A 23,132-nucleotide genomic window follows, 5' to 3' on the forward strand; every position below is an offset into this window, starting at 1 on the left:
GGTAATATAAAGCTTTTGTAACCGAAAAGATACTCTTTGCTTGACTGAAGGATAATGAAAGCCTTGTTGCCATAGATAGGCGATCTCTTTGCTTACTTTCTATTATAGACTGCGCTGTTGTTTTCGATCCATTACTTTCTACGTTCTCTCTGAAGTAGTAAGAAACGTAAAGCAGACTATTTTACTAGCCTTATCGCTAAAAATGATTCGGTTTGTTCGAGAACAATTTACCAAACATCAGGAGCCAATGACATCAAACAATAAAATGTGCCTCTGAATAAAAATGCATCATGAAATACGTTCAAACAAGGATTATATAATTTTAAAGCCCAATGGACACGATATATAAAACGTATCTAAATTGCCCGGGGTAGCTGCAAAGGCTAAGTAAAATCTCAATGGTAAAAAGGATTATGTTCTATTGGATGCGGGTGGAAGAAGAGGGTAACCAGTCGAGCAATAGATGCCCCAACCGAGGAATTGTAGGCGGCTCTAGAGAGTGGTGTAAGTAGTCGAGTTCAAACAAAATGTGACAAAGTACTGACCATCAATTGCCAGCCTTATATTTGGGATGGGCTTTTAATCGGATGCGTAAGAAGACGGTTGAGAACATGTATATTGGATCACAGACAGATGCGGGAAGTCGTAGGCGGTGGCGCATGCGTAAACAGGAGATAAAATGGGACTTTGTGAGTAATGACGAAGATGTTTTAGGCAATAGGTTTGATGGCCTCCAGGAAGCCAACCCAAACGCCATCAGATACATCGACTGCGTTCATTAGTTGACATTGGACATAAAGGATCGAGTCGATCATTAGTCGAGAACGGCGTTGAGAAATCAGTTGGGAGTTGGGACAGTTCGATTACTGGATGTGAAGGAGTCTGGCACAGAAGTTAGCGATACAGTGCCGCAGAGCAGCTGATTCGGATTGTTGATTGAGTGGAGAAGAAGTGTAATATTGCCAGATTGGAGAACGAACAAGCTTGCAATATAACGATTTACTCTGTTGCTGACCTATATTTAAGAGTAGTATTGAGATTAAAGTATCAGTAGGCAGTGAGATAGAGCGTAAAAGGAACTTAGCTTGTAGGATGAAGAGGCGTTCTTTCATGGTGGGCAGATGGGCAAGGTGGAGCATAAGGCGGGCCGACAATGTACTGGATTCACCAAAGATACTTTGAATACACTTGCTCTGAAAAGGTATCCCAAAATACGGAAAAGTGAACTGACATTGTAGATGAACTCTGTGGTATTTGACGACTTGTGGAGTAAAATATCACTTAGTTAAAACAATAAAAAGCTCAACGAGATCAAACTAGTAGGTCTTTATTTTGAATCAAGTTAAGTTCAAAGAGAAGAAAAATATCTACTGCAAAAATTTAAATATCTTCTTCATATTGCGGAACCTAGAAACTGACAGCTGAGTTATTCTACACAAAGAAGACGTACGTTGTGGTATTTCCATACCTCCTATAATATATAAAGACGAATTAGACACACTTTCAAGCAATTGACTCGTTATTATGATCATAGAATCATAATAACACTTGTACACGTCATCTTGTATTTCTAAAGATGCGCATATAAAATGCTGCATTATTACTGGCTGAGAAATTAAGGAACGAGGACTTTTTTTATTTTTTCTTTTTTTAAATACAAACATTCAGTTTGCTGTGAACGCTCCCCTCTCTGATTTTCAGTGTACAATAAAAGGACTAAGGAGACTCATTTCACCTTACAGTTTCATATCAATTATAAATCGCGTTCACTAAACCAAACATCAATTACAAATATCACAATATACACCTGAAAACGTCACCAAATACAGAAATATACTTGAATCTCAGAACTATGAAATTTGTTTTAATACCAATGAATGTGAACCAATCCTTGTAATGAAACAACGTATGTTGGGTAATCCAATTACCTACCGTAAGTATTTGGATGTACTTAAAGAAAAAGAAGAAACAGGCGTTAAGCGTAAGAAGGCTGAACTAGGTATGCTTAAAGAGACTAAGCGTGATTTACACAAGACTAAAATTCTTATCTCTTAGTGACCGAATCTCAAGTTATCCAGTTTGTAAACAGCGTTTACACTGTGAATGACTTTGGCAATCCAGAAATTTATCAAGAAAAATTAACTAGTACAGACGATATCTTTGAAACAGTAAAGGAAAATTCAACAGTCCTTAATAACAAAACATTACTTGCGTTTACTCGTTGGTGTTCGGGCAACAGGTTAAAATTCTTAAATACTATAGAAGATAAAAAACCATGGAGGTAGAAAAAGAAATCTTTTTGTAATGGATAAAATTTACCATGGTAAAACTACATAAATTGCAAAGTAATGTGCACGTCTAATATTTCTCTTTGGTAGACTGTCTGGTTACATCCATTACGGAATATCTGCTAAATTACCAGCAAACATTGAAAAATTTGCAGAATAATATATTTGAAATAGTAGGATACGTCCGAAAGTCTCCAGCCGCAGATATAATGGATAACCGTGTGGAACTATTGCAGCAAATGGTAGACAATTTGCGCTCCAGATCTTTTGCGACTCGGATTTTTGTCTCATCAAGCTCAAGGGCTTCAACAGCTTTTGCAGAGCGAGATGTTAACGTGGACCAAAAAATACACCAACAATTAGATAAAGTAGATGCTCGAGGTAAAAAATTCATTAAATAAGTGCGTGTTCTAAGAAAAGACCACTAACAGTAAATTGTTATGATTTATTTTAGATTTTTTTAAATACTTGAAAGCAACTAAACATTCAATTTGTCTTGCGGTCTTGGATTTTGCTGGATTTTCCAGTCGATCCAGTCATCTTCACGAATTGTTGAAAGATTATCCCATAATAAAAAAAGTCGCTGTGGACACATTCATGTTTTCAAATGAACTGTTCATTTATGATACCTGTGATTTGAAGGCAAACGCCAATTTATTAGAAAAATTTGATTGTAGATACAAATTAATGAAGAGATCATGTTGTATATTGAGACTTAAGTCCGTATATAGATATTGACAGAGACAAATAAAGCCTGTAATACTTTCTATGTGACTATCCCATAATATGACATTAGTCTCTTCTGGTACTTAATCATTCACTGTTGAGATTACATATAGATAAATTATATATTCTTTATTGTCTGTGTATTATAAGATAATATAATTATGATAATTAGAGTTCAATGCTACAGCATGTTCCATACATATTCCTATCCTAAGCCAGATAATAATAAGGTAGATCCAACGGACATAATAGTCTGAGGTATTCATGATATGAATGGCGCAACAGATACCTGAAAGTCGGATAAAAGATCTCTGGCTCAGCGACACCACTTGTATCAGTTATAGCTGGCAATGGACGTATGCACCAATTAATTGGCGAATAGCACAAACCCTCCCTATATACAAGAGAGGAACTCCACTTGATCCAGCTAATTATCGCCCAATCAGCCTCACCTCTCCCTTCCGTAAGATACTCGAGCACTGTTTGAAAGATATTGCCTTAACGTCTGGCCCACCCATTGATCTGGCTCAAGGGGGTTTTCGGATGACTCGAAGCTCCCTGGATCAAGCCCTTTGCTTAGTTGAAATATGCAACATTCTGCGATGACACTATGACACTTCCCCAGTGCTTGCATTCCTGGATATAAAATCGGCATACGACACTGTAGACCGTCAGGTCATTTGGAATAGCCTACGTACCTCTGACATACCAACCCCCCTTCAACGTCTGCTACAACACCTTTTTGACGAGGTACAAATTGAAATCATTCTGCATGATGTCAAATCAGCCCGCTTCCACCCCGCCACTGGTGTCCTGCAAGGTTCTGTCCTATCTCCTTTACTCTACTCATACTACATCAATGAGCTACCAGTTATCCTATGCTCACATCAACCTCTACATCATCTACCTCCCTGTGAACTAGCCACTCGGCTGAATTGCCTGTTATACGCTGACGATGAGGTACTGATGGCAGACCGTCGCCATCTACAACATCTATTACACCAATGTGAAAATCACAGTTACACCCCTGGTTATCGCTGGCACCCTGATAAATGTGTTATTCTCGACCCTCATAATGACCCTATGACCTATAGCCTTTATGAATCACCCTTACGGTCAGTTAACTCATTTCCCTACCTTGGTGTTCCTTTCCGCTCGGGTGGCTATTTGGATCCCAACGAACTAATCCGTATCAATATCGCGAAAGCATTGGCTACGATGAATATCCTCAGCTCTATTGGCTTAAACAACCATGGCTTTGAGAAATTCGTGGCCCTTCGATTTTACGCTCAAATGATCCGACCTCAACTAGAGTATGGTGCAGCTATATGCCCTTTCACCTTCGCTAACATCCTCAGACTGGAAAAGGCGCAAAATACCTGTATTCGAAGGATCTTCGGTGGTTCGTCCCGTTCAACTGTAAAAATAATGCTCCACACGGCTGATCTACCATCCATAAAAGAACGCTGTGCGATTCTCCAGGCTAAACACATACTTCGTTCTCACCACTTACCAAATGATGCTCTCCTCACCTTACTGCACCCCTACATCCAAGATCCATCCAGCAAATCAACCTATATTCGTCTAAGCCGCTCTCCTATTTGGAACCGAGTCCAACAACAACAGTGTATTGATCATGAAGCCCTCAACAAATGCATTCGTGAGTTTCGAACAGAAACCCTACATGAACTGCAACAACCACACCAGAACTCAAAGTTACTCTCTGCGTGTCGGATATCCATCAGCTTAGACCCTCTACTCTAGCTCCTGATGACTAGCGAAGAGCGTAGCCGCTGCATCCGATGGCGTCTCCGATGGCTGCCTGGTGGTCATTCCAACCTCTGCTTCCATCATCCCACCACCATCATGACAAAACAACATGCCATACAGTGCTTACAGATACATCAACGTCTGATGATGCCAATATCAATCTAAATCCATTGTCTAATCTTTTGAATCAACTTCCCACCCGTCCCCCTCGATCAGCCCTCACCCGCCAACCATGGACTGCCCGTTGGCCTGCCATTTGTCACATTCTCATAGGTTGGATCCACCCCCACCAGACCCCTCACTAAGCTTCGCCCTATTACAATGGTTAACCCAGCCCTCATACAACAACAACTGGTTCAATTCTTTTTTACCCTTGTTCCCAAAGGGGTTTTAAGCAATATATAGTCCATACTATAGAAACTTTAGGATCTGCCCTGGGCAATTTTTGATACTCATTGGGTTTTAAAATATTGGAATAAAAGAATTCTGTTTAAATATCATCACGCTGTTTGTGTTCCTGGCTTGTTTCTCCGCTACGAGTTCTGGGAGTTCACAACATTTTTGACGCTTATTAAATTTGGATTTGTAACACATCGATCTGCAAACGAACTTATTCAATTATTCACGTAAAGTTTCAATATAAAATGAAATAAGCTAGGTTTATTTAAAAAGAAAGATTGTCTAAAGCGCATACTCAAGGCATATTTAGTTTACCCTTTAAACCAGCCACTTCTGTTTGGATATTTTAAAACCTTTTTTGTTTCTAAAACATTTTGGGAAGGATCAACAAAAATATGAAATTTCAAAATCCGCGATTGGGGCCATACTTTCCTCCACCAACTAAAGCTTTCAATTTTTCTCTTCTCTTCCTATTTTTAAACTTTCTATTTATTGTATACAAAATGGCTGCTGAACAGAACGTTATCCTTGTTACCGGTGGTAGTGGTTTAGTTGGCCACGCCCTTCAATATATTATTGAAAATGAAAAGGATCCCCGTTTTGGTAAGAAGGATAACGAAAAGTGGGTTTTCTTGACAGGTCGTGATGGCGATTTAAGGTAAATGAGGTTTTCTGAGCAATGGAAAGAAAAGAGTTATAAGTAACCTTTGAGTATCCGACTTCATTCTTCTGATTTTTTTTTATCTTGTTCTCTTCAACCACAGAAACGAAGCAGATACCAAAGCCATCTTCGAAAAATATAAGCCTACCCACGTCATTCACTTGGCCGCTATGGTTGGTGGTTTATTCAAGAACATGAAATATAAGCTCGATTTCTTGCGTGACAACATGCTCATCAATGATAATGTTTTATGGCAATCTAAGGAGTTCAACGTAAGTGAACACGTTGTTTTGGAAAGTGGACATGAGATGGGTTCCTTTGCTCAGTCTGTACTAAACGGAATCAAACTTTCACTCTGGTTTAATGTCAATGTAGGTCAAGAAGGTCGTTTCATGTCTTTCTACCTGTGTTTTCCCCGACAAGACTTCTTATCCCATTGATGAAACTATGGTTCATAATGGTCCTCCTCATCACTCTAACTTCGGTTACGCTCATGGTAAGCGTATGATTGACGTCTATAACCAGTAAGTGATTTGATGGTCTAGAAGTAACGTGTAGTTGTCCTCTTGATTCTCATAATATATGTATATTGTTGGCTATATGAAGCGCTTACAATGAACAATTCGGCTGTAACTTCACCGCCGTCATTCCTACAAACATTTTCGGTCCCAATGATAACTATGAATTAGAAGGGTCTCACGTCTTACCCGGTCTGACTCATAAGTGTTATCTCGCCAAAAGTAAGTTGTTGGTAAAAAAAGTTTAAATTTCGACTCTTCGTTAACAATTAGCTCTTATTTTGAGTAGAGAACAACACTCCTTTCGTTGTTATGGGCACCGGTAAGCCTCTTCGTCAATTCATCTACTCTCGTGATTTAGCGAAACTCTTCGTCTGGGTTTTAAGAGAATATGAAGAAATTGACCCCATCATTTTGTCCGGTAAGGTTCATGGCAATTATGTAGCGTTATATGAGCAAATCTTATGTTAATAATTAATTTATATTGCAATAGTTGGCGAAGAAGATGAAGTTTCCATCAAGGATGTTGCGGATAATATTGTCAAGGCTCTCGATTTCAAGGGAGAATATACCGTAAGTGGAATTTTCGAGTCTGAGATAATTTGGAACTTGATGAAATCTAAGCAACCTTTTTTGTATTTACATAGTTCGATTCTACCAAGGCTGATGGGCAATATAAGAAGACTGCTAGCAACGCTAAGTTGATGAAATACCTCCCTGATTTCAAATTCACTCCATTCGATGTTGGTAAGTAGTCATATTCTGCATCAAAATACTGATACCATTCTAAATGTCAATTTCGATTTCTTTAGCCATCAAGGAATCCGTCGATTGGTTTGTTGAAAACTATGATACTTGTCGTAAATAGATTCACCAATCCCATTCACTTTAAATAATCTTCTTTATAGTAAATTATTAATCTAACAGATCTATAAAAGTTACCATTATTTGTATTATGATCTGATTGTAACTATATAGTAAATACTAGCAAAGGTTTTGTTATTAATTTTTTCCTTAGCATGAAAAGGGGCTAACAATTGAGGTTCCTTCACTTAATTGTTTGATTTTCACAAAACTCCATGAATGATCTATAAGCATTTGATTCTCAAGTATCTGTATATTATTTCACAAACATTAGAAGCAAACAAGAGATAAAGATTGTTACTTAATTGAGTAACCTTTCTACTCTGACTTAGCAAATGTCAACTAAGTAGACTTTTGACAAAACTTAAAAATCAACCGCCCCTTCTCATCTAAATATAGGCTGTTGTGCGACTATCAGATGTAAAAAGCATATTTAAAAACTCATGGATCAATTTTCTGTTGATAAACCCATCCTTAGCGTACAGAATTAAATACATCTCAGCGCCCAATTTCGACCATGCACCTACAATGATTTCCCCGATACTACAAAAACAGCGACAAACATCAAAAGGACGACGAAGTCAGCGAGCACCTGTCTTGAATTTTGATAGGTTCAAATCAATGCCAAAATTTTACTTTGCAGATGATGTTCGTAATGGTAACAGCAAAAATGACAGTAATGAGAATGAGGAACGCGAGGAAACTGATGATCAGTATGAAGCACAGCACTTTACAGATATGAGTGAGAATAGCGATGCAACTGTTGATAAAAAAGAGGGTGCTTTTTGCGAAAGTTCGTTATCCTTTAACAATAAAGATGATTTACGAATTGTGCAAAACAAAGATAACAAAAGCCCCCCTAATACGACAACGGCAAAAGGCTCAATTACAGTTCGTACCGTTACAACAGCAGACACAGACCAAACAGATTTGTTTAAAATTCGTAACGATTGTAAGTACGACGACAATGAAGACGATAATAGCACTCATTCTAGGAACAATATCGACATTGGAGGCAAAATTGATGGTATGCTATCACCTTTTGTAGCACAAAAAGCTGTCAAAATAATCAAAAGGAAAACGGCATTATCACTAAAATGAAATTGATAGTAGATAATGAAACCGCTAATCAACATCACAATGAATTCAAAAATGACAATGATACATTTGCAAATGACATGTTATCATTAAACGACGATAAATTAAGAAGAGATTTATCTGCGTTCGCTCAATCTTCCAATCCTTTTTCTGCTTCTTTCTCATCTCTTGCTTCTGTTCCCTCAAACATAAGCCCAACGCCTCATTTAGAACCTAAACTTACTACCAAAGAATCAGCGCATTCCAAGAATTCAGTTACGAAACAAACAAGGGAATCTTTGGTAGACAAAAATACAGTCTGGAAAACGTCCATTTCTGGTTCATCAATACCGTATATGTCGAAATCAACACCACCATCTCCATGCGAACCTGCTCAAGCTACATTGGTTACCGATAGTCAACGTACGCCACTAGGGCCTAGCAACAGTCAACAAAAAAGTAAAGTATTTTTTAAAGATGAAGATATATTTTAGTAATTTCGGTTATGTTCTCATTTACTGTTTCACATCAATTGTTTGCAATAGCTTCAACAGATGCTTTGACTCCTTTCAGTTTACCAAAAACAAACTCCCCTCCAGCTCTAAGATTCGATCCTGGAACAAAAAACCAACCACTCAAATTCCACCCTCCATTACCCGACCTGTTGAATGGAATTAGCAACACATCGCAACCATCACATATGCCGACATTATCAACTTATGCAACACCAGTACAACAAGGTCTTCAACAATTACAGCCATTTCAAATGTACACCAATCTCTATTCGACTTCTAGAGGGGAAGAAAATTCTAATTCTGGCAATTATAAGGTAAATGCCAATCGACCTATCATAAATCCTAAAGGTAAAGGTAGGTTGAAGCAAAATGCTGAACCCAGCTTAGTTTCCAACGCACGACAGCTCCTCTCTATTGGTCAACCACCCAAGCTCACCGAACACAAACTGCAAGCTTATTCTGCTAAGCCTACTCCACCATCACTTAGCCAACACGATATACAACATAGTACGCATAATATAAGCCCTGCGGAGAATTCCCCTACTACTCAACATTCCGTCCTTGACAAATATATAACATCGAACACTACTAATGCTGTCAAGCCCACAGATAACAATATTAATGTAGATGATTTACAAAACAACATTCGGGAACAACGACAGCATCCTCAGCAGCCGCAGCAAAAGCATAATCTTCCTGCTGCTACTTCAGCTACAATAAAGGCCAGAATTGCACACACTTTGACCTTTCAGCCGAACACAACTGACTTCAGAAGGCTTCAATTATCGAGCGTTTTTATAATGTTGGAAAAAACTTGCTCTGAAAGTTCAAACTGGTATCAATTGAAGAAACTGAATTTGAGCAGGCAACATTTGATGCAACTGCATGATCTGGATCAATGTTTCCCGAAACTAGAATACCTTAACATGTAATGTTTGAAAAGTTGCAGTGAATAACTACCTTCGACTGTCGAGAAGCATTTAACACTCTTTTATTTTTTTTTTCAATAATTTAAATATCAGTTCCCATAACGACTTGAGATCTATCTCTGGATTGCCCCGATCACTCATTTATCTTTACGCATCAGATAATAACTTGACTGAAATCAAATTGGGCAATTTGGACAGACTCCAACACCTCGACATATCTCATAACTCAGTCAAATACTTGAATGAAGATACAATGTCAGAATTGAAATCTCTTCGCAGGCTGGATGCTGGTCATAACGCCATAACAAGTTGTAAACCGTTTCGAGTATTAAGTGGTCTGGTATCTTTGAACTTGAGGAATAATTCTTTGCGAACGCTAGAAAATTTTAAACAGATTATGCAGTAAGTCAATCTGTATCTTATAAAGCTGAAGCATGGTTAAGCTCATGTTTACGTTTTGAACAGAAATAATCAATTGGAAACCCTAGACGTTTCATTTAATCACATTGAAAGTCTGGATTCAATCGAACGCTTACAAAATTTACGCGAACTTTATGCAGGTGAGATAGAAGCAATTTATTTTTTATATGTTCTAAGGTCCTAGAATACAAGAATTAACCTCAATCTGTTTGCCATAGACCATAATGATATCATGACAGTACAAATATCGGAACCCATGAAGCGTTTATTTAAACTACAATTGAGCTTTAATCGATTAAAGTCATTCGATATGTCAAGTTTCCCAGAAATGCATGTTTTATACCTGGACGAAAATCAAATACAGCGTGTTATTGGTATGGCTTGTGTGAGACGGTTAGATTCTTTTTCTATGCGTGATCAAGGAGGGCAGAACGTGTATGTACATTAGCATTCATTTTTCCTTAGTAGTTCAGTCTCTAACAACCTTTACTATCACTTCGCAACATAGAGAATATAACTTGCAATATCTAAGAGGAATACGAAAGCTGTATTTGTCAGGAAGCCTTTTTAATAATATGCGACGCTTGATTGACTTTTATTCGTTAGACTATTTGGAATTATGTGCAGCTAATATTGAGGTATTACCCTCAAATTTCAGTCGGCATGTACCTAATTTGGGAACCCTTTACCTTAGCAATAATCGCTTGACAAACATAAGAGCATTGAAGAGATTAAAGTATTTGAAGCGTTTAGTTTTGATTGGTAATAGTCTCATGAGCGCCAATGAGGTGATCGAAGTTGTACGCCATATGAGATCGCTACAATATTTAGACTTACGGTAATTTACGAAGCTAGAATGCAAGGAGATGTTACTAATATTACTGACTAAACATTGTCTTTTTTTTTGGAAAAAAAAAAACCAGAAATAACCCCATGTGTGATCAAATCTATCCCCCTATATACCATCAAAACTGGCACCCATCTATAATTAATTACGACGAGCAAGGTGAGGATGTAAATGATCAGCATCAAGGAGTTTCACCTTATCTTTTGGCAGCACTGGATCCGAACTGGATATTCCAAGATGAAGAATTTCGAAGCACCCTATCTGAACGCAATATGTGGCGTAGGCAAGTATTCCGCTCTTTTCTCATTGAGCACTGTCCGAAGCTGGTTGAACTGGATCACCTGCCCGTAACACCAACAAGTCGAGAAGAAGCAAAAGTCACTCTTCAACGGTACTCATCCGAAAAAAGTAGAAGTGCTGCTCACGCCTGTACTGAGAGTGAGGAAGAGATGACAGATATTTATACTTAGCTCTTCCAGCAGTACGCAGCTTTTGTATTGATCGGTAGTTCATAATTACGGTGTAATTATTAGTTTCTATCTTAACGTTGAAACCTCCGAAAACGAAACAAACTACGAACCTATATTGTTATTACTTCTTTTACTTCATAATATGTAATCACCTTAACCATTCATAACCAATAGTCTTTTCTTTTATATTTACTTATTTGTCAGATTATTATTATCCACATCACTGTGTGGTAAACCTTTACTGTCAGAAGATTACTATACTTTTGGCTTAAGCATTAACCGCAGGTTCCACCTTCAGTTTGCAATATAACAGATCACAAAACTGTACCATCATTGAAAGGAGCGATCATAGTCAATTTTGTTAAAAACTTTTAGATTTTTCTTGTAAACTATGATTGTTTGCATGTGTATTAGGTACTCTGAGAGCCACGGCTTAATTTCCTTAAATTCAATTGAAATAATCTTTCTTTTTATTCTCATATGTTTCTAATCATATAGGCAATTTCATTAAGTTCAGCAGTATGCTATCAGTCAAAGAAATTTGTAAGCAAAAGCGAACATATTTTATATTATTCATGCTCAACAGTCAAGCACGTCACTGGAACGCAGCAAATTGATTGATAGCACTACTGCAAGCAACTATGTAGTGGAATATGTATCGGGAAATATAGTCAAGAATTAGGTTAGTGCTTTCTCCTAACATACAAAGAAGTATAACAATTATTTCCTTTCACTCTGTAAGGAATGTCTTTTGATGATATGGAGGCTGCTATTCGTTTCCAAGGAAAATATTGATTGGAATTTTTCATTGCTGTTTCTCTTTAATGGTATTTTGAATACCCGCAGATTAATTTCTGCAATCCGCCAATTGGGATCGTACGCACTGTAATGCCATAACAGTAAGGAAATAACCCAGTTTGGCCTTTCCCATATTTTTAATTGCTGTTTCTTTCTCTCTTCTGTTGTCCTACCTTTCAACTTTTCAAATTTTCCTTTTTTTATTTTTTTCTTTTCTCTTCACGGAGAAGACAATATAATTACAAAAGAATGGTATGTTTAGGGCCTAGGAAAAAAGAAAAAAAAGGTCTGAATCCTGGCGGGACAACCACAATGTCCGCTGGTAGATCAGGAGCAAAAGCAAGTGGCAATAGCCTTAAAAAATCTCCAACTTTAAACACAACAAGGCTTAGAAGCTCGAAAACGAACTCAAGTTTAGCTTCAATGATGTCTGTAAATGGCAAAAAAACATCCACAGCTGCTCGTAGTTCGGTTGAAGCACTGACGAACAATAAAAGGGCTAGTGTCATAAGCAACCAATCTGGACATAATTCTCGACCGTCAGCAACAACAGGAGTAACAGCAACAAAACCTCAACGTTCTATTTCACCGCTGAATGCAACGAGAGCAGCTGGTTTGGCAACAGCAGCTTCAAACGCTAGCCCGATAGCCAATGGCGCATCTAGACCAAATAGTGTCGCTTCGTCCATCCGAAGTGTTGGCGCTTCCGCTATTGGTACCGTAGGGAAGCCAACTGGAAAGAGATACCCTATTACGGAGATGAAGGAGGAAGTGAAAGATTTAAAAGCAAAGGTAAAAATTGTTAATGTGAGACAAGGCAAAAGTGAGAGGAACAGTTACACAACAATAACTAAAACGAATGCTGCGATTGTTATGTAGAATGAAGAAAATTTGAGATTGATCGCCGAACAGAAAGCTGAGCTTGAGAGGTTAAAGCTACAATTACAACAACAACAGAAACAGCACGAGCAAAATAATGATAGACATAATGCGTTTGTAACGGTTGATGGTGAGAATCATAATCATTTCGAGGAAAAAAAGCCGAATGCAGGCAACGTAGCAACCGATGAAAACTTTGATTCAACACAGCCGAAAGAAAACAATGTACTGGCAAAGGAGCAGGAGATGAAAAAAGCATGTTCATCGCTAGACGAGAAGCAGCACTCGTCAGGTCTAAAGGATGAGGTAAATGCAAAAGACGACACCAAAGATAATGATGGGGATTGCAATTTTTTGATGCAACAGCCAAAATCACCGAATTCGTTGCCTTCCGTCAAATCAGAACGACAAGAAAGGAACAATACTAATAGTGTTGAGATTCAGTTACTTTTACACGAAAATGAGGCATTGCTGAGAGAACAGAAAGAGTTGGTCGAAGATAAGAACGGAAAGAACATGGAGCAAGTTGTTTCAGAGTTAGAAGCTTTAAAGACTGAGGTAAGACGAGAAAATAATTATACAGAACATAGAACAAGATGCTGATATGGATAATGTTCACTAGAAGTTGGATACGGCCAGACAATTGGCTTTGAAAGAAAAGGAGCTCGAAGAATTAAAATCAAAAATGAACGACGCCTCGCTTGACGATCATGAGAAAACAGATAAGGAAGCACTTGGTCAAATTGATGAACTGTATAAACAATTGGAGGTAAGTTTGGCCTATCTGTGAGCAGCGTTATTTATGGATAAGTTCAACTCAGGTGAATGATTGATTCAACAATAGGAGCAAAAAAAATCACATGAAGAAAGCCTTCGATTACATGAAGAAATGCTGGCTGAGAAAGAGAATCAATTAAATGAACAAAGAAAGTCCTTGGAAGCACTCAAGCAAAGTCATATGGATGAATTATGTAAATTACAAACCACGCAATCCGAAAGCATACTTTCACTCAAGAAGAAGCATGCTCAGGAGAGATCCGAATTAATGAAGCAATTGGAAGAAGCGAAGAAACAAGCAACGAAGGCTGCGGCCAATGCTCAAAGTGCCACATCAGCAATAAATTTAGATGAGCATCTCGAACGTATTCTGCAAGAGTTTGAGCAAGCTGAGCATACACATGCTGTAGAATTGAAGGATTTGGAGCGGTCACATCAGTCGCAACTCGACACTCTAGAGAATAATCAACAGAACGAGCTCAATAAACTTCTGAAGCATGACACCAAAGCAAAGAGGGATAGTGGTAAATGGACTACTCGCTTTCAGCCCACTGAAGCTGTCTCATGGCCACTGCCAAGCAGGGAACAGCTCACGAAATTGCGCCCTACCTCGCCTGCTCCATTGGTAGAAAGCAAAAGCAAGACGTTATTAAAAGCCCTGAGCAATACAGTCATGCCCACCAAAGCAGAACCGGTTTTAACTCCACTAGATCCTAAAAAGGTACAGATCTATTATTCATCAGTAAGCGGCCATTCCATCATAAAAAAAAATCAGGAGAAGATACAACAGCTTTTGCAAGCACAAAATATACCATTCAGTTTAGTGGATGTAGCGTCGAGTGAGGCAGCTAGACAGTATGCTAAACGATGCAACAATAATGGATCTACGACAGGCAGGATTAAAGAATTTCCGCAACTTTACGTAGGTGGTGAATATAGAGGAGTAAGTTATTTTTAAGAACTTTATGATTGAAGCAATCATGTTGACTCATTCTCTAATTTAATTCAACGTTCATGCAGCAATTTGAGGATGTTATGCGTGCAATTGATGAAGGGACGCTTTTAGAGCTATTACGTGCTGCGACAGAACGTCAATTCACAGCTGAGGAAAAAGCTGCTATTCAAAAAGCAGAGATGAACGAAAAATTAGCATCGGCAGTAATCAAAAATCAAGAAGAGTTACCAAATGCTTCTCGAAATGATACTATGACAGAAGATATACCCACTTTGAAACCATCTGTCAGACAGGTGCGCATATTGAAGGAGGATGAAGATGAGGAATTATTCAGAGAGCTTGAAAAAGAATTGAGTGAAGGGAAAGAGATTAATTTGGATGATTTGTAGAAGCTCATAACAATTTTTATTTGCATTTCTACGTTGTTTTCATGTCCTTTATACTTAGTTACCCTCAATAAAAATGATTAAAGTAAAAATCAATAGCTTGGTTACCACAACTATTCGTTTGCTTATGTAATATTTATGTTTAATCAGATAAGCCACTAAAATCTCTCAGATATTTTGATGTTTCTCAGTCAGTCGACACGCTTACAGATTTATAAGTCTTTTTCGTTTAAACTGTAAAATAGTCAACCATGCCTACCGTTAACGTTGACAAGCTAGCACTTTTCGAGGCCCTTGAGAAGAATTATAGTAAATTTTGTTTTCATAACTGGATTCAATTATGGACTTTGCATAACACGGTATTCTATCTTTATAGCTTCTGAGGAATTCTTCGAACTTTGTTTCCGTTTCGGTATCGAACTTGAAGAAGATGTAAGCAGCATTCATTTTCCTGTTGATTGCATAGACCAGTTGGGACGGCTCGCCTAGTCTTGCAACAATCCGTTGATTCTATTACTTTCATGACGATCATATGTGGTGGTCTAACGTCATCTAATTTGCATTATAGACCTCTGAAAAAGAAATGGCACAAAAAGAAGGAAGCAAAAACACTGAAGAGTTATCTGAAAGGGCACTGTTAAAAATTGATATCCCTGCTAACAGGTACAGCAGTTTAAATCAGTAGTTCTTAGAAAGAAGGATAATGGAGGAAATGTTATTGATTTGATATTCATTGAATCTGTCGATATAGATATGACTTATTATGTCAAGAAGGTCTTGCTCGTGCCCTTCGAGTTTTCGAAGGTAAACAGAAGCCTCCTGTTTATAAGCTTGCCAAACCTGCTGACGGTAAATTGCAACAAATTCGTGTTTTGGAATCTGTAAGTTATTTCAGCAATATGATATGGATGTAGTAGGATCATACAAACAGTAAACTGATCATTTTTTAACAAATTTTTTTAAAAAGACTCAACAAATAAGACCCTATATTGTGGGTGCTATTTTACGTAACATCACCTTCACGCCCGAGAACTATGCCTCTTTCATTGATCTTCAGGATAAACTTCACAACAACATTTGTCGGTAAGAAACAACTGAAAAATGACTCATATTTAGACAAAAGGCAGTCCCTGAACCTTACACTACCCATTCTTCAATCAATTGAATATGCTGATAGAAAGAGAACACTTGCCTCGATGGGTACTCATGATTTGGATACCATCCAGGGCCCTTTTACTTACGAAGCCTTGCCTCATAAGGATATCAAATTCATCCCATTGAATAAGGACGTTGAAGTTGATGGTGATGAATTGATGGAACTTTATGCTGTAAGTGAATGCAATTGTTATATTCCAAATGTACTACAGCGTTCTGATATATCTGATGGGATGATTGCGAAAATAGGAAGATAAACATTTGGGCAAATTCCTTCACATCATCCGTGATTCGCCTGTGTACCCTGTTGTTTTCGATTCCAACCGTACAGTTTGTTCACTTCCACCAATTATCAACTCTGATCACTCAAAGATCACACTCGATACTAAGAATGTCTTCATCGAATGTACCGCCACAGATGAACATAAGGCCAGCACTGCCCTCAATACTTTAGTCACCATGTTTTCTGAATACTGTGCCGAACCCTTCACGTAAGTTGATTTTTGGACTCGCTATGGAAGACACTCGCTATCGTACAGTGTGCCTAATAATTTCATACGTTTTCCTTTTAAAATACAGAATTGAACCTGTTGAAATCGTATATCCTGATAACACTACCAAGATCTTCCCCAACCTTGAACCTCGTGAAGCTACTGCTAAGGTTGATTACATTAACTCTTGTACGGGTCTTGATCTCCCTGGTGAAGAAATCTGCCGTCTTCTCAACCGTATGTCTTTGGACGCTACTATTAGCGCTAAGGATAGCAATGAAGTTGTAGTCAAAGTTCCTCCTACTCGTTGGGATATATTACATGCTTGTGATATTATGGAAGATGTTGCGATTTCTTATGGTTACGACAATTTACCCAAGAAAATGCCTAGTGTCACTACCTTTGGTACTGCTTTGCCTTTGAACAAGCTTAGTGATCAAGTCCGTAGAGAATTAGCTATGGCTGGTTTCACTGAAGTTGCCCCTTTGATTTTGGTATGTGAAATGAAGTAACTTTTTTGGCGACGTCGTATCCCTTCACTCTTACTAATTTCTTCATCAATAATGAAAAACAAAAATTAGTGTTCTCATGATGAAAATTTCCAATTCCTCAACCGTGCTGATGATAGTAAAACAGCTATTAAGCTTGCTAATCCCAAGACTGCTGAGTATCAAGTAGTACGTACTTCGCTCTTACCTGGTATTCTCAAAACATTGAACTCCAATAAGAAATTACCAATGCCTCTCAAGGTATTTGAAGTTTCTGACGTTGGTTTCAAAGATGAAAGCCGGGACCGTAGAGCTAGAAACGAAAGACATCTTTGTGCAACTTATACCTCAAAGACCTCTGGTTTTGAAGTAAGTACTTGGTTAACTAACTGACTGTAGATAGTATCCTTATTTGGATTTGAAGACTTATATCTCGTTTTCGTCTTATTTTATAGATTATTCATGGTCTTTTGGACCGTATTATGGCTATGCTTAGCACTCCTAGAATCCACAAAGATGACAAGACAAAGTTGGGTTATTGGATTGAAGAAGCTGCTAATTCTACCTTCTTCCCTGGTCGTTCAGCCCATGTCTTCTTAAGATACATTTGTCCTGAGACCAAGCTCCGTAAGTGCATTCAAATTGGTGCCCTCGGTGTACTTCATCCTCTTGTTCTTCAAAACTTCGATTTAGCTAACCCTACCACTGCTCTCGAAATCAACTTGGAGCCTTTTGTTTAATCTAACTGGCCCATACTCCTTCTTTTTTCCTGTTTTTAATTCTTCTATTTCCTTTTTGTTCCTTTGTATTAGAGAATAATGTATCCCAGTAAAGTATGGCATCGATATTATAGCCTATGTACTTCATTTCTAATATGTCTGTTTAAGCCACTTATTAAGCAGAAAGTTTTGTTGTTCCCTGCATACCCTACGAGTTCCAATTATATACGTTATTTCTTTCTATGCTTTGAGTTGATGAAAACAGGAAAATAATCATTCATGTTACATCAAGCACGAAATCAAGAAACATGGCCAACGCTTACAAGTGCAAATGCATGTTGCGAGAAGCTTATAAAAGATGAGTGTGAATGATGTAAAAAGTGCAACTGATGGCGACTCATTAATGCTCTTGAACCTATTTGACAATTACGTATGCATCCTGTGGGGAACCACATAATCAAAAGCCGAACCATTGTCGTATTCAGGAGATGTAAATGAAAGGATATTCTGATATTTGTGAACATATACGCTGACTATGACCGATGAAGTATAAGCATACAGCAATGTCATTAAATCACATATTCGCCTATTCGTCTGAAAAATGGTTTAGATGTATTATCTGGTCACCAGTGAATGCATGCTTAAACCAATCTGTATTATTTGAGGGGGTGGGTGAGGGGAAAAGCATTTGGTCCAATAATGATCACTGCTACATCAATTTGGACAAGGGTAAGATAAATCTGAACTTTTTATAATGAACATCGCGTTATGCTACGATTTGAATGACTCAAAAGACGTTGACGTGCCAGATAGGTTAGCAATAACCAAAATGGAACTAGTGATTATTATTGCCTTTCTCATATTGTTGACAGTTCTTTCACCGTAGCTACTTCTTCCTTCTTTATGCATCTTTCCAGGGGATACAATACCCTACTGAAACTTTCTTAATTTTAAACAGTCGATCCTCTAACGGTAAAGGGACTGGAAAACAGAAAACTTTAAAAACTCATTCGACGATGTTTGCGAATGTCATGGTTTCTGATGTGTCTCAGGAAAGCATGATGAATGCCGGGAATTCTTGCTGTAAAAAAACGATTCAGCATGTATTTTAAACCAAGTGAGGATGTTGGGAACGAATCTCATTTCATCATTGAGTGGAAGAGTTCCTTATTCAAACTTCAGTCATTTGTAACAAAGTGTATTGTATTCGTCATGTCAACAAGATTTGCACATTGGATGTTTTCAGGGTTGATCTAGGAAAGAGTATGCGGTACGGTAAATTATTGATTGTCAGAGCTACCTTTTTGAGGTCGGGACATGTATCATCATTTAACGTTAGAGAACAAGGAAAATGGGAAAGAAAAGCACCAAATAACATGCAGGCTCTTGAACCATCCCGTTGCTGTAATCACTACACTTCAACTCACAGCTATCTTCATATTCACTTCTAAGTCTCGACATTTTCATAAGAGTTACGTGGAGCAAATGTGGTGAAGGAGTTAGAACGAAATGCTCAGTAGAGAAGAATATGGTTTGTTGCAGATCACAGAACCAATAACTAGCGTTTAGCGTTTAATTGAACAGAGTAAAAAAGATCTTTTTGTAAAAGATCTAGAAGCTCTTTTCTTTTTCTATGCATCTTGCATTATAATTTTTATAAATTCAGAAGTAAAATTTGTGTAGTACCATCTTCAGAATCACACCATTTTTGAATTCTTGTACATGACATGACATGATATGGATTATTTTGTCTAACCTTTGCCACAAGCAACTTTCGATTTGGTCTGTGGGTGTCGCTAGTTCTCCTTAAAATACAGTCTGCAAAAGCTTTTCTTAAGCCCGTCTCTTTATCGCCCTATGAATTCAGCGAGACTGTTTTTTTGAGCTCTTTCTTCCTCAAAGCGGCATGAAAAACCAGATTCCTTTTTGGACATGGCGTATGTTGAGGTATGTATACAACAGAATAGGTTACATCGCTCTTTCTTTTTGTAACAAATGGCGCAGCTTGTACTTCCATACCTTGTTTTGTCTTTGTCATATTTTCAAATCAATCACTGTCTGATCCGCATTATTACAGTGAGTTATGCTGTCAAAGGGATTAGACCATGCTGTGCGCGCTTATATGGAGAGGGTGTTTCTCAGTAACAAGCCGCAGTATTCCTTGTTTTTTTAATTTTTTTTCTTTTTGTGAAGAGTTTCACATTTTTGGAAATCCTCAAACAAAAGACTATAGAAAAAACTAACCCAGCCATCCAATATCAGTTAGGTTGATTTACATAATTTTTTTTTTCTTCTTCCCATTTTCCTGCTATTCTTTTTTCTTTTCTTTTTTCTTTTCCATATTGTTTTTTTCATTAAATTCTAGTATTTTATGTTGAAAAGAGCAAGAAAGTTAACCAAACGATTCAGTTCTAGCTATAAGGATGATTTAGTGAAAGATAAAGACGCAAAGAGACGCAGTGTTTCCTCTTCAGAAGACGATGACAGTAACAAGTACCTACGACCGCCCCCGTTCCATTCGACTGTTGCGCATAGTAGCGAAGGTAGCGCCACCAGTGATGATCTAGCAACCGATGATTCTTCTAGTACAAAAAGTGATGATAAAGACGCCATGTCAAAGTCTTCTCTATTCAATAATAAAAATATCAGACCATTTTTGACCAAATGTCACACTGCACCTGCTCCTGACATGATTTATGATTCGCCCGACAATGATCTGGAAAAACGGCTCGATATGATAGACACTGGCAATTTAGAGTTACTACTATGCATGGAAACACGAGCTCGAATGGACAACCAAGAAAAAAGAGAGAAAGAGCAACAATTGAAAAAGGAAGAAGAAGCAGCAGCGGCAGCGGCAGCGGCGGCGGCGGCTACACCTCGCCGACCAACAAAGATCAAATTCGAATTACCCGTTACCCCGCCTCGCTCCAAATCACCGATCAAAGCTTATCCCAAAGCTAAACCGGTACGATCGTTGCCTGAGGAAGGGTTAACAGCGAATGCTCTTCGACGTCCACCACCCTCTCCCAAACCTAGAAGATCTAGTTGGCGTTATCTCTTTGGTGATAGAGATAACGACGATGATATGCCCTTACCGATTACCTTAGGCTCAAGGGTAAGACTGACGATGAGACCGTTACCTACCTTTGGATATGTCCAGTTTATAGGTGCTGTGGAGTTCGGCCATGGTGAATGGATTGGCGTTGAGCTCGATCATGGTGGTAAGTAAAATCTTAAATGCCTCATTACCCTATTGAAATTGATCGGCTGACATTTTTTTTTTTTTTTTACCCTATTGAATGTCTTTATGAAATTAGTTGGAAATTGTGATGGAAGTGTTGATGGTATCACTTACTTTGATACAGATCCAAATCGTGGTATTTTCTGTAAACGACGAGAGCTAGAAGCTGTGGCAGAATGAATACCTTGTCCCATTTGAAGTCATCGAATTGCATATATACCCTACTTTATTGTATCTGTAGTTACTTCTGCATACGTTATCTCTAAACACTATTTTAATTCATATCGCTTTCATGACTACGAACCTCTTCCAGACCTCTTTATTCTTCTTATTTTGTTATTATAACCTGAATTTATTTATCTCAATCACATACTTTTAACTCTACTCTATATAATGAGCCTTGTATCATATTTTCTGATCGCTTCGAGACAAGCGCAAGTGGTGTCTTGTCATGTTTTTAAACTATAGCTATTTTAATAAAAGACTCCTCCTTTTTTTTGGGTTCGTACAATGCCTCCAATCAAAAAAAGGAGTAACTGTTTGGGGAAAGTAAAAGTCTGCTGCTGATGATTACTGTTGAAGCGGCAGCTCATTTGCCATTGTTGCCTTTGATAGGGTTGCCAGGCGGCCCATCTGCCTACGGAGATCTTCATTCTCTTTCTGGATCACTTCAATATATTCTATTGCATAGCTAAGCACTTTTGCGCGGTAGCATTTTTCACCTTTTCTTTTTTCTGAAACACTGCGGGGAACAAGATCTGATAGCCTGCTGACTAACAAATTCTAGTGATACGCTCATGTTATAAGGCGGGAAACAGGTAAAAGAGCAGTGGACTAAGCAACAATGAACGTGAATTTTACTTTACCAGAGTGTTCCTTCGCCTTCTCTCTACACGATTGTGCGTTTCTTTTCTTTGTTTTATTCTGTTCATAACGATATCACTGTCGAGACTGTATTTGTTCAAAATATTGACGCCATTCAAGACTAATCTTGTTGGTTTATCTGCTTTATTCAATTTTCGTGCCATTGAGTCTGGACTATACAATTTGATGAGTTCTTCAAGGGGATAACTTGCTCTGAGTTCGGACATAGACTGTTTTTTATCAATGTTTTTTGTGGTTGCCGATATCGTAGTAGAAGTAGAAGTAATAGTAGCTGCGGTTGTTGTTTGAGCAAACATTTTCTTTTCTATTCGATCGGCAACTGAACTAGTCAAAGTCATGGTCAAAATGCAGAAAAGATATGAAAGAAATCGAAAAAGGGACCTTCTTTTCAATAGATTCGTCGTTACTGATCTTTCTAATTTTGTGATAATGACGAAAGGGAAGAGGGGGCTTCTACTGCAAATACAGTCCTTTCAATTACAAATCGAAAATACTGCCAAGGCAACTTTGGAAAAGTTGAGTAAAAGTTATGAGAGAAAAATATTAAAATAATTTAGACGTACTTACCAGAAATTAGGCAGATTGTTATTAAATTATGAGTTGAGTAAATAGGGTCTAGACGGTAAGCATTCAGCCTTTGATTATACTTTATAAATATCTTATAAATGATACTGTAGAGATGTGTGAAAGAGTGATATCAATCACACAAGTCAATAGAATTAGTTTCCTTTGAAACCCGCGGGTCTTTGATCGTTATTTACTGCAGCAAACATAAAAATATCAAACATGTTTTTGGCAGCATTGAGGACGCGATTTTAAATTACAATACAACATGTACTCTTCGCTTTGACGCTGCTGTCTTTACATTCAC

At 37.9% G+C, this 23,132-nt stretch overlaps 8 protein-coding genes across 8 annotated transcripts; 7 read left to right on the top strand and 1 right to left on the bottom strand.

Moving 5' to 3' along the window:
- The first annotated feature begins 1,923 nt into the window (after positions 1-1,923).
- BDF20DRAFT_175756 (uncharacterized protein) lies at positions 1,924-3,046 on the top strand. Its single transcript, XM_053074855.1, has 4 exons — positions 1,924-1,933; positions 2,056-2,323; positions 2,379-2,669; positions 2,743-3,046. Exons 2-4 carry the CDS (start codon positions 2,305-2,307, stop codon positions 3,024-3,026), a joined length of 594 nt encoding a protein of 197 aa, XP_052931796.1. The 5' UTR covers positions 1,924-1,933; positions 2,056-2,304; the 3' UTR covers positions 3,027-3,046.
- A 2,506-nt stretch (positions 3,047-5,552) lies between these two features.
- Positions 5,553-7,523, top strand: BDF20DRAFT_895870 (uncharacterized protein). Its single transcript, XM_053082470.1, has 8 exons — positions 5,553-5,841; positions 5,948-6,116; positions 6,220-6,368; positions 6,451-6,584; positions 6,652-6,783; positions 6,856-6,935; positions 7,010-7,109; positions 7,175-7,523. Exons 1-8 carry the CDS (start codon positions 5,579-5,581, stop codon positions 7,228-7,230), a joined length of 1,083 nt encoding a protein of 360 aa, XP_052931797.1. The 5' UTR covers positions 5,553-5,578; the 3' UTR covers positions 7,231-7,523.
- Positions 7,524-7,754: 231 nt separating this feature from the next.
- BDF20DRAFT_916886 (uncharacterized protein) lies at positions 7,755-11,484 on the top strand (the record flags this gene model as incomplete). Its single annotated transcript, XM_053084510.1, has 8 exons — positions 7,755-8,253; positions 8,337-8,762; positions 8,849-9,746; positions 9,841-10,149; positions 10,213-10,307; positions 10,386-10,602; positions 10,676-11,005; positions 11,091-11,484. 8 exons carry the CDS (start codon positions 7,755-7,757, stop codon positions 11,482-11,484), a joined length of 3,168 nt encoding a protein of 1,055 aa, XP_052931798.1.
- A 1,047-nt stretch (positions 11,485-12,531) lies between these two features.
- On the top strand, positions 12,532-15,282 carry BDF20DRAFT_827895 (uncharacterized protein; the record flags this gene model as incomplete). The annotated part of the gene is made up of 7 exons (XM_053078201.1): positions 12,532-12,568; positions 12,623-13,074; positions 13,162-13,278; positions 13,438-13,689; positions 13,826-13,930; positions 14,006-14,881; positions 14,959-15,282. The coding sequence occupies 7 exons, from the start codon at positions 12,532-12,534 to the stop codon at positions 15,280-15,282; spliced, it is 2,163 nt and encodes a 720-aa protein (XP_052931799.1).
- A 257-nt stretch (positions 15,283-15,539) lies between these two features.
- On the top strand, positions 15,540-18,280 carry BDF20DRAFT_176638 (beta subunit of phenylalanyl-tRNA synthetase). Its single transcript, XM_053074858.1, has 9 exons — positions 15,540-15,588; positions 15,656-15,942; positions 16,031-16,160; positions 16,247-16,362; positions 16,457-16,607; positions 16,684-16,925; positions 17,014-17,419; positions 17,507-17,782; positions 17,869-18,280. Exons 2-9 carry the CDS (start codon positions 15,863-15,865, stop codon positions 18,151-18,153), a joined length of 1,686 nt encoding a protein of 561 aa, XP_052931800.1. The 5' UTR covers positions 15,540-15,588; positions 15,656-15,862; the 3' UTR covers positions 18,154-18,280.
- Positions 18,281-18,695: 415 nt separating this feature from the next.
- On the top strand, positions 18,696-19,583 carry BDF20DRAFT_839463 (uncharacterized protein; the record flags this gene model as incomplete). The annotated part of the gene is made up of 2 exons (XM_053079280.1): positions 18,696-18,861; positions 19,288-19,583. The coding sequence occupies 2 exons, from the start codon at positions 18,696-18,698 to the stop codon at positions 19,581-19,583; spliced, it is 462 nt and encodes a 153-aa protein (XP_052931801.1).
- Positions 19,584-20,371: 788 nt separating this feature from the next.
- On the top strand, positions 20,372-21,895 carry BDF20DRAFT_176189 (CAP Gly-rich domain-containing protein). The gene is made up of 4 exons (XM_053074856.1): positions 20,372-20,393; positions 20,542-20,675; positions 20,753-21,356; positions 21,453-21,895. Exons 2-4 carry the CDS (start codon positions 20,613-20,615, stop codon positions 21,554-21,556), a joined length of 771 nt encoding a protein of 256 aa, XP_052931802.1. The 5' UTR covers positions 20,372-20,393; positions 20,542-20,612; the 3' UTR covers positions 21,557-21,895.
- BDF20DRAFT_176459 (uncharacterized protein) lies at positions 21,448-22,830 on the bottom strand. The gene is made up of 3 exons (XM_053074857.1): positions 22,829-22,830; positions 22,243-22,754; positions 21,448-22,159 (listed from the first exon to the last, which is right to left on the bottom strand). The coding sequence occupies exons 2-3, from the start codon at positions 22,597-22,599 to the stop codon at positions 21,947-21,949; spliced, it is 570 nt and encodes a 189-aa protein (XP_052931803.1). The 5' UTR covers positions 22,600-22,754; positions 22,829-22,830; the 3' UTR covers positions 21,448-21,946.
- Between the last annotated feature and the right edge of the window lie 302 nt (positions 22,831-23,132).

This window comes from Mycotypha africana (genome assembly GCF_025528875.1).
Source record: "Mycotypha africana strain NRRL 2978 chromosome Unknown BDF20scaffold_12, whole genome shotgun sequence".
Classification (NCBI taxonomy): domain Eukaryota; kingdom Fungi; phylum Mucoromycota; class Mucoromycetes; order Mucorales; family Mycotyphaceae; genus Mycotypha; species Mycotypha africana.

Excerpts from the sequence above, each read along its gene's own strand:
- BDF20DRAFT_176638 (XM_053074858.1), top strand. The coding sequence starts at position 15,863 with ATGGCACAAAAAGAAGGAAGCAAAAACACTGAAGAGTTATCTGAAAGG. Across the intron at positions 16,161-16,246 it reads AAATTCGTGTTTTGGAATCT|ACTCAACAAATAAGACCCTA; the intron begins GTAAGTTATTTC and ends TTTTTTAAAAAG. Across the intron at positions 16,608-16,683 it reads AATTGATGGAACTTTATGCT|GAAGATAAACATTTGGGCAA; the intron begins GTAAGTGAATGC and ends TTGCGAAAATAG.
- BDF20DRAFT_176189 (XM_053074856.1), top strand. The coding sequence starts at position 20,613 with ATGACAGTAACAAGTACCTACGACCGCCCCCGTTCCATTCGACTGTTG. Across the intron at positions 20,676-20,752 it reads TGTTGCGCATAGTAGCGAAG|TCTTCTCTATTCAATAATAA; the intron begins GTAGCGCCACCA and ends GCCATGTCAAAG. Across the intron at positions 21,357-21,452 it reads CGTTGAGCTCGATCATGGTG|TTGGAAATTGTGATGGAAGT; the intron begins GTAAGTAAAATC and ends TTATGAAATTAG.
- BDF20DRAFT_176459 (XM_053074857.1), bottom strand. The coding sequence starts at position 22,599 with ATGACTTTGACTAGTTCAGTTGCCGATCGAATAGAAAAGAAAATGTTT. Across the intron at positions 22,160-22,242 it reads GAAGGCGAAGGAACACTCTG|AATTTGTTAGTCAGCAGGCT; the intron begins GTAAAGTAAAAT and ends GCGTATCACTAG.
- BDF20DRAFT_175756 (XM_053074855.1), top strand. Across the intron at positions 2,670-2,742 it reads AGATAAAGTAGATGCTCGAG|ATTTTTTTAAATACTTGAAA; the intron begins GTAAAAAATTCA and ends GATTTATTTTAG.
- BDF20DRAFT_895870 (XM_053082470.1), top strand. The coding sequence starts at position 5,579 with ATGAAATTTCAAAATCCGCGATTGGGGCCATACTTTCCTCCACCAACT. Across the intron at positions 6,369-6,450 it reads ATGATTGACGTCTATAACCA|CGCTTACAATGAACAATTCG; the intron begins GTAAGTGATTTG and ends GGCTATATGAAG. Across the intron at positions 6,784-6,855 it reads TGACCCCATCATTTTGTCCG|TTGGCGAAGAAGATGAAGTT; the intron begins GTAAGGTTCATG and ends ATATTGCAATAG.